The sequence below is a fragment of the Paroedura picta genome, chromosome 5 (genome assembly GCF_049243985.1).
Source record: "Paroedura picta isolate Pp20150507F chromosome 5, Ppicta_v3.0, whole genome shotgun sequence".
Classification (NCBI taxonomy): domain Eukaryota; kingdom Metazoa; phylum Chordata; class Lepidosauria; order Squamata; family Gekkonidae; genus Paroedura; species Paroedura picta.
In genome coordinates, this window is record NC_135373.1 from 75,914,260 (window position 1) to 75,926,286 (window position 12,027).

The 12,027-nt window shown below is 39.1% G+C and overlaps 1 protein-coding gene across 2 annotated transcripts in view; it reads right to left on the minus strand.

Annotated features, from left to right (window-relative positions):
• Positions 1 to 3,895: 3,895 nt before the first annotated feature.
• GXYLT1 (glucoside xylosyltransferase 1) overlaps positions 3,896 to 12,027 on the minus strand; it is a 33,861-nt gene continuing 25,729 nt past the window's right edge. For both annotated transcript variants that reach the window (XM_077338571.1, XM_077338572.1), the window contains 3 exons: positions 8,950 to 9,073; positions 8,657 to 8,829; positions 3,896 to 7,105 (listed from right to left, as the gene is read on the minus strand). In XM_077338571.1, coding sequence (XP_077194686.1) covers positions 6,944 to 7,105; positions 8,657 to 8,829; positions 8,950 to 9,073 — 459 coding nt within the window. In that variant the 3' untranslated portion in view covers positions 3,896 to 6,943. The remainder of the gene's footprint in view (positions 7,106 to 8,656; positions 8,830 to 8,949; positions 9,074 to 12,027) is intronic.

A 12,027-nucleotide genomic window follows, 5' to 3' on the forward strand; every position in this document is an offset into this window, starting at 1 on the left:
ATGCTAGCAAAGTTATGCTCAAAATCCTACAAGCTAGGCTCCAGCAATATGTGGACCGAGAACTTCCAGAAGTACAGGCAGGATTTCGAAGAGGCAGAGGAACTAGAGATCAAATTGCCAACATACGCTGGATCATGGAGAAAGCTAGGGAGTACCAGAAGAACGTCTACTTCTGCTTCATTGACTATGCTAAAGCCTTTGATTGTGTGGAGCACAACAAATTGTGGCAAGTTCTTAAAGAGATGGGAATACCAGAGCATCTTATTTGTCTCTTGAGAAATTTATATGCAGGTCAAGAAGCAACAGTGAGAACTGAACATGGAATCACTGACTGGTTCAAAATTGAGAAAGGAGTTCGGCAAGGCTGTATACTGTCGCCTTGCCTATTTAACTTGTATGCAGAGCACATCATGAGAAATGCGGGATTAGAGGAGTCACAAATTGGGATCAAGATTGCAGGGAGAAATATCAACAACCTCAGATATGCAGATGATACCACTCTAATGGCAGAAAGTGAAGAAGAACTAAAGAGCCTGTTGATGCGGGTGAAGGAGGAGAGTGCAAAAGTTGGCTTGAAACTCAACATCAAGAAAACAAAGATCATGGCATCCGGCCCTCTCAATTCCTGGCAAATAGAAGGGGAAGAAATGGAGATAGTGACAGATTGTATTTTCCTGGGCTCCAAGATCACTGCAGATGGGGACTGCAGCAAAGAAATTAAAAGACGCTTGCTCCTGGGGAGGAAAGCTATGGCAAATCTAGACAGCATCCTAAAAAGCAGAGACATCACCCTGCCAACAAAAGTGCGTTTAGTCAAGGCTATGGTCTTCCCAGTTGCAATGTATGGCTGCGAAAGTTGGACCATAAGGAAGGCCGAGCGTCAAAGAATTGAGGCTTTTGAACTCTGGTGCTGGAGAAGACTCTTGCGAGTCCCTTGGACTGCAAGGCGAACAAACCGGTCAGTCCTAGAGGAGATCAGCCCTGACTGCTCTTTAGAAGGCCAGATCCTGAAGATGAAACTCAAATACTTTGGCCACCTCATGAGAAGGAAGGACTCCCTGGAGAAGAGCCTAATGCTGGGAGCGATCGAGGGCAAAAGAAGAAGGGGACGACATAGAATGAGGTGGCTGGATGGAGTCACTGAAGCAGTAGGTGCAAACTTAAATGGACTCCGGGGAATGGTAGAGGACAGGAAGGCCTGGAGGATCATTGTCCATGGGGTCGCGATGGGTCGGACACGACTTCGCACATAACAACAACAAAGACATAAGCCATCATGTTACTGATATTATATTTTTGTCATGTTCCCCAACCCATATATTTTCTAAAAAATGCCAAACTTACCTAAAAATCTTATACCCTTAAGATTTTTACATTAAATTAGAACTGGGGATCCAGTGCTCTCAGTTTACAACAGTCCTCCCAGTAGTTAAACATGAGCTGTGAGACAGCACTTTTGACTTAAAGAGAGAGTGTTCCACTAATGAAATTGACCACCGTGTTCTGATAAAACTTGTACAGTTGTTTTATAAAAAACAAGATAAATCCCAATTATACTTCAGACCATTAGGAGAAATATAAGTTGTGCTTCTCGTAGCAAATGCTTCATAATGTCCATTTTCCCTAATCTGTACTTAGCCAGATGTTCAAGTCCGCAAAATGTAACCAAGGAAGGTATTTGAAAGCAAGTAATCTACCTAGGGACTCGTTTTGACTGACTTCAGACTTTCACTTTGTTGGAAACCAACCAATCAGCAGAGACTTCGGTACAACATCAGTGCTGGAGACACAGCTGGGGTGGGAGGGGGAGAAAATCCAAAAGAGGCAGTGCATCTGAACCCGAGAGATTGCCATGGGCCAGCATTTCTCTGATGAAGCAGAGAAAATCTACTCTCAGATATGCTAGGGAATAAGTAGTGTGACTCCTGAGTCAATCCTGAGCAGCCCAGATTGGGGGGTGGGTGGAGATGAGCAGCATCAGAGTAGAATGAGGTCAGGTGGATTGCTTTTTAAAAACTGAGCCAGATGAGCTTCAAAAGTCCAAATCAGAAAGGACCACAACAACCTGTTTATGAACGGGCTGACACTGGGGGACCAGAAGTGTTCCATCATCCAGGACATCATCCCACATGGATGGGGAGTGCACTCTGAACCTACAGGCCAAGAGCACAGGTGGCAACCCTACCTTCAACATCACAGCAGCTATTACCAGCTAAGACAATCATCCTTATGGTGGGAAAGGAAGGTACCCATGGCAGCTGTCAACAGGATGTGCCATCTGGCAAACTACTTGTGGAGGCCCCAGTATTGACGTGCTTTCCTGCTTGGCCCTGCCTGTGGTACTACGGATGAGATGGTGTAAGGGTATCCAAGATGCTGTCAACTGCCCAGGGCTACCTGCTTTACCATTGTGGGATCAACCCTGGGGCTGGATTGCTGTATATTCCATCCCTCCACCCCATGCCTCTCTTCTCCCCTCTCCGTTTTTTTCCAAACCCTATCCCAGGCACCGACATTCCTTTTTCTTCTCAAATCTTTGTTACTGCCACATTTTCTGGTGTTACAAGGTGTCGTTTTTAAAGAAAACTATATTGGAACAGAACATATTTACAGACTTGAGAAGTTATATATTACTTGGGTTTGGGTTTTGTTTTTTTGCCAGTTTACTCAATACTTGAGAAAAAACTGCAGTCTCATGCACTCTTTTCTGTATTAGCACATGAACCTTAACTTTTGCTATCTGGTTAATCCTTAGTGGAACTTCCAGAGATTTCCTCTCAGGCTTTCATGCAGATTCTGCCCTACCTCCTTTTAATCTCTTTTTCTTTCCAGCAAGGGACGGCAATAAGACATTTGTTATCCAATCTGTAAATATTCATGTCAGTGGTTTGAGGGAGCAGTTTGAAGGACAACCATATCAGGTCCAAAGGCTAACAGAAGACAGGTAACTGCTAGAATGCAGTGAAAGCCCTGCATGGTTACCTCATAATACTTATCCTTCTAGATACAGAAATGCATTCTGGATTTAGGAACTATAAATGTTTACAGCATGCCACCCTGTTGTTAAAAACATTTAACTCATTCCAAAAGAAAATATTTCAGAAGGTTTTTTTCCCACTAATCCCCCAAATTTTCAATTTTTCTATCGGAAAAACTGAAAAGGTTTTTCTGAATTTTTCTGGGCCTTTGCTTTCAAAGTTTAACTAATTTTGAGAATCTGTTGAGAGTCTGAAGTCTTTGACATTTGTTGTTAGTAGCCTTTGATGAACACATCCTGCATAAATTTAATTATTTTAGAAAGCTATCTGTATTAGTGGTCATCACTGTATCCATAGCCAATGTTTCTCAGTTTTTTAAATTATTTGATGAATGAAAATTTATTTCCTTTTACTGATAAATTATTTTTAAGTTTCTCTAGATTCTAATATAAAGCCAGAAGGAGCTAAAGGAAGCTGCTTTCATCAAAAGAAAAATCTACCTGAAGTGCTGGTGCTCACCAGGCTTTCTGGACTCCATTTGTAATATTTTCCTACTATATAAAACTGATTAGAATTATTCTAGTTAGAATTCTTAAAACTTTTGCTTGCGATATCATCTTCTGAACTAGTTTCTCAAAGCAATTTCAACCTTTCCCACAGCTCTCTCATTTACTGTGAAGGTGAAATTGATTCACTCTGATTCTATGGGTGTCAAATATATACAGCTAAATATCTCAAAGTGACATGAAAATACAAGTTTATATCAGAAGAAATATGAGCGCCTCTATTTAGACCAAAATTTTCTTTTTCTTTTTGCTGTAAAGTAAAAGCCACTGGTTAGATTTGAAAAGAACAGACAATAATATAAAACCAGTTTATGTAAAAATAATTATAACAATGATCTGCAAGAAAGTCAGTCAGCATCCAATTATGTTCATTTTCAAAAATATCTGAAATACATAGAAATATAAGTTACAGTATTTTATGAGGTTTCTTTTTTCTTCAAGCAAGAGAGCAACAAGCAGAATGATGGTCAGTTCCAATTAATCAGGTTGGTATTTTTGGGTCGCATCAAAATCTTCTGCAAATGGAGTAAGTTAATGGAATTGATTTTTACTACCTTCTTGCAGCAGCCTTTGAGGAGTCATTACTGATGGTCAGGATCCCTACAGAACAAATATATTCTGAAAGGAGACTCCGCAGGAACCCCCATCAATCTGGCACAAAGCTACTGTCCTGTTTGCAGGGCTTGATCTGCTCACACAAACAAAGGAAATTTCAGCAGATTTCCTCTTGATACAACAGCCCAGTCACATGACCATGTTTCTGAAAATTCTCTAGCCCTCATCAGTAGTTGACCAGAGGGCACAGTAGGTGGTGCTCACCAGAGAGCATCACATCAAAATTGCAAGATGTCATAGTCCCACTGTATACTGCATTGGTTAGATTGGTTAGCACCTGAAGTACTGTGTGCAGTTCTGGAGGTCTCATTTCAAAAAGCATGTGGGCAAACTGAGAGGGTACAGAGGAGAGTGACAAGGGTGATCTGGGGCCTGAGGAAAGGATAAAAGACTTGGGAATATTCAGTCTGGAGAAGACTGAAAGGGGACATGATTGCTCTCTAAGTATTTGAACAGTTGTCATTTGGAGAAGGGCTAGGAACAGATCCTGTTTGCTGAAGGGGATAGAACCCACAGTAATGTGTTTAAAGTATGGTGCTAAATATCAGGGGGGAGGGGAAATGCACAGTCATAGTACAGCAGTGGAATGGGCTGCCTAAGGAGGTGGTGAATTCCACCGCTTTAAGCAGCAGCTGGACATAAATTTATCATGCATGCTTTAGGCTAATTCTGTATTGAGCAGGGAGTTGGAATAGATGGTCTTTATAGCGCCTAAGATTCTATGATGCTGAGGGAAGGTAGTAAAAAAGTGCTTCCACAAGCTTGCTCCATGTGGAAACTTAGATTTAATCTGTTTTCAAAAATAAGACACAAAGAAAATAATTTAATGCCTTTCATTAAGATAAAGGTGAACTTCAAAACTACAAAGATGCATTGGCCATTAAGACCATTCTGATGCATTGTCCATTAAGAACAACAACATTCCAGAGAAATGATAAGTGGAACTCATAAAATGACCACTTCTAAGTCATGAGACATTTTTTTTCAAAATAGTAAAGTGTGCCTTGCTTGCTATACAAGAAACTTTTATGAACTAGGAATGAAGCACTGTGGTTAAAGTTTGGTCACATTAGTTTTGGCAATTGAACAGACAATTCATACGGAAGTGTGAAGTTTATAGTTCTACAGGGACTTGTATAATTGTATAACAGTGGAATAACCTTTTCTACTTCTCGAACTTTTTAAACCCCAAACTTCCAATAGCACTGAACATTGTTCAAGTGCTTAAAGATAACTTGCCAGCTTCATTCCCACTATAGAAGTATAATTCAAATATTAAAAGATACCACAATGACTAGTATTAGACAGGGTGTTCCTCCTCTGGACAAACAATACAAACACAAAGCTACAAAACAGTGCCAATGAAATCACTATGAAACCACCTAGATTGGAAGTTGGTAACAAAAATTCTGGCTAAGATTTTAAAGCTTTGTTGCCAAATATGCATTATCTATTTGGTAAGCAAAACAAAAATATCACATGAAGTTGAATAACACAATAATCCATATAATATATATGATTAAACCTATACCATATTGATTGTGATGAAGAATGTACTCTATAGGGATACTTGTCACTATAGGGATTCGGATACCAATTCCATAATAAGCAATGGTATATTTCATTTTTTCCAGAATAGTTAGAAAAGTCACACACATATTATTTAAACTGAATAAAACTATACTGAGAACTATGCATATCACATTTCACCTTACAGTTCTTTAAAAAATCCAAGTGCATTCTGACATTAAGACCAAACCACCAACAATAGCAGTTTATGATTCTGATTCTCCCTCCACCCCCACCCCAAAAATGGCATGAACATTTGCTTTGATAGGATGTTAAAGCCATGGAAGTCTGCAGTTCAAAGAAAAAATAGTAATAACTCCTACATGCCAGTTCTTGAGGATACTTATCATTTTGAATTCCTACCATCTGTTCATAGAAACCCTTCATCAACTAAAGGTGGATACATTTATTTCCACTAATTCTCATTTAAAGTGGAAGTCCTGGATATAATTGTGCAGGATATATATATATATATGATTGTCAACATACTTTAAAGTATAGAAGATATAAAAGACAAAAAGGCACATATAGATTGTCTACACAAATCACATTCCTTTAAAAACAAAATAGCTTCTGAGATTTGTAAACAATTTCATCTCACATTTTAAAGTGAGGTTAGTGCTATCCCTATTATTGCTACATTGACCGTTTATGCACTGGGAACTTCAGTGCCCCAGCTCCCGTGCAGGAGCACAAATTGGGGGCAGATGAGGTGCACCAGGCCAAATGCTCCCCCATGTGGGTGCAGGAAGAGTTGGGGCAACCTGCCATGACTAAAACTCCAGCCTGCAGCCCAGCATGAAACCTCCAGTGCGTAAACGGTCATTCACAGTTTAGCAAACTTTTAGACTAGGTATGACTAAAGTGTGAAGTCATACCTGAACTACAAAGACCTTCATTTTATCATTTTATGTTATCCATTTGAGGTTTACAAACAAATAAGTTATGTAGAATAAACCTGAATACAAAACTGAGAAACTTATTCACTGTGGTGAATATCTTTACTACCTGAATGTTCTACATTCCCTTTTTCCTGCAGAGAATTTTTCACTATGCACAGCATCTTCCTTTTGTCCACACTGGGAGATATTTCTGGGCACATGACTAACAAATGATTAGAACATTATTCTATTTCTTGCATGAACATCCTTCAGGCATCAGGTACTCTCCCACATCTGTGTTGTTAAATTCAACAGTTTGGAGAGCCTATAATGATCACCTTCCCTTAGATCTTCTGTTATAAATGTCCCTTATACTTTTCGTTAGCTGCTTTATGAACACTTTGTATATTCTTCCACAGTAAGTGTGCTGTGTCTTTTGTAGCTCCAGTTCAAGGGGCAGCAGCAAAGAATGTACTGGGTCATCACCAAATGAATACTGGAAGAAAAAAAATTAGAAATTATAGCACGAATATATTTCTTAAGGTCTTAACAATGCTATTGCAAAAGCACTATTTTTTTCAAAGCTATTTTGAAAATACTTTCCATTTTTGCAAAATATTCAACTCTGTTTAATAGACAGGACTAGTAAAAACCTGACAGTGTTTTTAACACAGCACAATATAAAAAATCCTCTCTTGACAAGTTCATAATATATTTCCATTACTCAAAACATCCAATTACTGTCAACTAAAAATGAAAGCAAAATGTTTTCACCTAGGGAAAAAAAGACTCGTCATATAACCATTCAGGCACGCAAATTTAAAAATGAGTCAGACACCTAAATTAATGGGTTAATTTACATGATCACATGCCTGCCATGTTGCAGCTTTTGGCCTGAAATGGGTATAATTATCTCCATCTGCCATTCTTTAACATAATATATAGCTCTTATTGAGTTGAAACAGGAGAAAAAGAGTAATCTATAGTACCATTAAAGATGGGGCAGTTTCATTAAACTGAATTATGAACAAGCACATACAGTACTTAATGGAAACCAGAAGTAAAAACAGCCATTAATCCAATGTTACAGGTTATTTTAATATTTTTAAAGTGAAATGCAAACTCAACATTTCAAAATAAAATAATTTTGATAATCTTGTTCACATCAGGTTAATATTGATCTACATCTTTTTTGCGCCTTATGCATAAACAAAAACTGATCGTAAATAAAGTTGACTTTCTTTTCTTAATATTTTTCTGGCAATACTCCAAGGAGCAAAGAAATTGTATTTTTATGAGACCACATTTTCTTTCAGTGCAGTGTATCCTCAGACCCCCAATAGTACTTTTCTTCATTTTTATACCTTTACAACAAGATGCAACAAAGCACTATTAAAATATACTATTGATTTTTGAAGGTTATAAATAAGATAGGATGCACCATTAAAATAAGCAACATTACTTCATTTTACAACTCTTCAGTGAGAATGCAGAAATACTGATAAATAGTTTATTAGAAACCTTATTTGCAGAACATGGAAGCTGAACAATTATGTCAAGCCTGAAAGATATCTACAGGCTTTTACGTATGATAAATTGCACAAATTAAATCAACTAAATTATACAGAATAAGAGTTTGGAGTAAAAACAAAATTAAACTTTCAGCACCCAAACACTGCCTACTTGTTTTTGCACAATGTGAAAAAAATATCACAGCTCTTGCAGTTGCCCACTGTGGTGTGCCAGTGCAGTTCTCACAACTACAACCACCTTGTCTAAAACAATGCAGCCAGAGGACAATGCCAGGTGCCCTGTGGAAATTCTAGGGACTCCTGAAATTGTGTGCTTCAGTACACCAATGTTTAAATAAGCTTCATTACATTGAAATTTAAATAGGCTAGGATTTCAGCACAAATGTTTTGGAATTCCTACTTGCATGTTAAACAGAAAATTGAGGCTTTAAGAGCAAATTCACAGGGAGGTTTTAATAATAAAAAGTTAATAAAGTAGTTGATACTACTATAGAGATGAAACTTCAAATGCTTACATATTTTATTGCTTCATACACAGCCCGAAAAGCTGGTTGTTTGTCATCATGATAAACACCTCTATTTCCATGAAGGATAAATATCCCTTCTTTTTCAGCCTGCTGACAATTGCTTCCATAAATGCAGTGGTCAGGACGATAGTTCCATTGACAAGGAAACACAAACAGGCTTTCTGTACAGAACACACACACACAAAAACCTTGATTCAGGCAACGTTACTCATAACTATTTTCTTTGGTTTCATTACAATGTAAAGGCTCAATAAGAAACCTGGATTATGAAAATAAATTACCTGGATTATGAAAAAATATGATGTTCAGAAGATCCTGATCACCCCATGTTATGTTCAACTTGTATTTTTTTAGCAGTGGCATAAGAATTTCTTCCCAACGTAATCGTGCTGTTGTCATATCATTCTTCATCGTACAAAATAAATACAATAGAAGATGTTGTAGTACAGAATACTCTAAATCTTTAATTTCATATTTGCGTATATTTAGATCTGTGAATTTTTGTTCAAAGATATGCAGTGTTGCATCTTTACAACAATTACAAAAAGTAAGTATTTCACAGTCTTATGTTGAAACAAAAACAAGAACATATAAATCCTAAACTAAAATTAACTATAATTAAAATTCAGAACACCTAAGCACATCCTGGCTATTTAAGAACTACCTCATGCAGAAGAACAAGTAAGGTTACCAGTCATCCATTCACAATAGAATTTTATGTCACATGTTGTTTTGAGTAATGGCTAAACAAACTACTTCCTACAAGCACCAGTAATATGTCCCAGGTAAGTAGTGAACTGTATGGATTCCATATATAAAATTAGTGGTGCAGTGTCGTAAGGCAGCTGTCTGAAAGCTTTGCCCATGAGGCTGGGAGTTCAGTCCCAGCAGCCGGCTCAAGGTTGACTCAGCCTTCCATCCTTCTGAGGTCGGTAAAATGAGTACCCAAGCTTGCTGGGGGGTAAACGGTAATGACTAGGGAAGGCACTGGCAAACCACCCTGTATTGAGTCTGCCATGAAAACGCTAGAGGGCTTCACCCCAAGGGTCAGACATGACTCAGTGCTTGCACAGGGGGATACCTTTACCTTTACCTTTAAAGCACCAAATAAAACAAGCATGACAATATTCAGAATTCAGTTACATGAGCTAAATAACAGGAGTTTGAAAGCACGTTTTGCATTTCTGATGACATAAGGAAAGAGCCTTTCTTCAGCAATTCAGAAATATTACAAACAAGTACTTAAGCCTGTGGCATGCAAAAATGTAGCAGGTGCTAGCAGGAGAAAGGCGGTGTGGGGGGATGCCTGTGGAGGCTCCCTGCCAATGCCTTCCCTGCTCTGGATGGGCTAGATACCCTTGCTACCTTGCCTTGCACAGAACTTAGCCCTTCTTTTGCAGGCTCAGGTTGTAGGAGGAAAAATCCCACTGCTTTTAATGGCCAATCTGACCTGCATGTGAGAGAAATCAGGCTGGAAAATGTATAACTTGCCCAAGGTAATCCAGTAAGATTCCATGGCAGAATGGGGATTCAGGGTCCTAGTTTGCAACTCTAGCCACTATACCATATTCATTTGAACGAGGATGCTGCTTTTAAACAGTAACAAGCAATTGGGGCTGGGTGAGTCATGCAAGTTGCACGCCATCAAGTAATCCAGTAATTGCTGTGGGGCCTCGAAGACCAAAACCTTTCTAATTCTAATGCCCCACATCCTCTAAATCACTCTACATCCTATTGGACCACTACAGAAAATATGGTTCTCCCTCATTTTTCCCACAAGAAAGCAGGGATCCATTTGTTGTTCCCAAGTGCAAATTCCAATCTGCATGAGAAAATACTTCAAGGGCACAAACAGATAACCAGTTTGCTGTAGTGGTTAGGAGTGCAGACTTCTAATCTGGCAAGACAGGTTTGATTCCCCACTGCCCCACCAGTTGGGTGACCTTGGGCTCGTCACAGCAATGATAAAGCATGCTTCTGGTCTGTGGTAGCCCTTCCCTGGCTGCTCTGGCTTGGCAGTTACTGGATATCCAGCTTCCTGATTGCCTCCTGCCAAAACCAGAGCAGCCAGGAAGGGGAAAGCAATGATAAGTAGGAGCAAAGATAGCAACAGTTATTCCAGCATGAGCTTTAGTGAGTCAGAGCTTATTTCTTCAGATGTAATTACTATATTTTTCATACACCCTTCAGTCAAGGAGCTCAAGAGAGCAGACAGGGTCTCTTCATCCCCACTATATCCATGAGGTCAGTTAAGAGAGGACTGATCCAAGGCCAGCCTGTGCCTGTGGCTCAATGTAAGTGATCCCAAGTCACACTGTCTGCTATGCCACACTAGTTGAAATAGTTAAAGTGGAGAGATTAAGAATATTTCTCTTTGTTTTCCTATACAGTCCACAGTTCTAGTATTATAATTAATAATGGATTTTTGACCAATTTTTCCCCCCACCAAGGCTTGCATCTTGTCATTCAGGATGACTTCAAGGCAGTTTCAGTAAGCATACATTCCCCCCTCTTCAGAGACCTGCTCAAGGTGACTCATGAAAATGTAAACATTGTTACCAATAGGTCTAGCTCTTGAATGCTTGGGCAGGCTCCCAGATCCAAAGAAAATTTGTAAAGCCCTGCATTACATGTTGTAGGTATTTAATTATTGTAGATCTGCAGAAGAGCTGCACCTATCCTTGACAGTATAAGACACATTGAAAGACTAAATTTATAGCTTGGAGGTGACCTGAGACTTATTCCTACAAGATTTTCAACTATTGGCTTCAGCCCACAACAATTTTTGATCAGCTACACCTGGTCTGCTATAGCAGCTTTTTCTTGGAGAACAGAAATCTGGCTACCATCACAGATTTTGATAATGTCTGATAACTAATTACATAATGCCTTTATGCAGAAGTGCCCTGAAACACTATCAAGAAACTATTAGTAAATGTCTGTACCGGCCTGTACCCTGGTGAGAGTAATTTGTTATGAATACGCAAGGCTAGTTCTTGTGCATGTATATTATATTATATTCTAATTTTCTGGGCGTAATTGATTTGTGCTTATTAACTACATGATGTAAGAGTAGCATGCTGTAATACAGTATGAACTCTGTCTCCTTTTGGTGATGTGTATGCACTATTTCAATATGCTGAATTGATGAGAATGTGGACCAGAGCACTCTGCATTAGGAAATGAAACACTGGATGTGTCATTTATTTAAACTAGTCTCAAAGCCCATTTATAAAAATGGGCTTTGAAAGGGGGAAAGGGCAGAGGGCGGCCCCCCTCCTGGCAGCTTACCGGAGAGTAGGCAGAGGGGGAGGAGGCAGGACCCGCGGCTCCTGGACACGGCAACGCAGCTGGTGTTC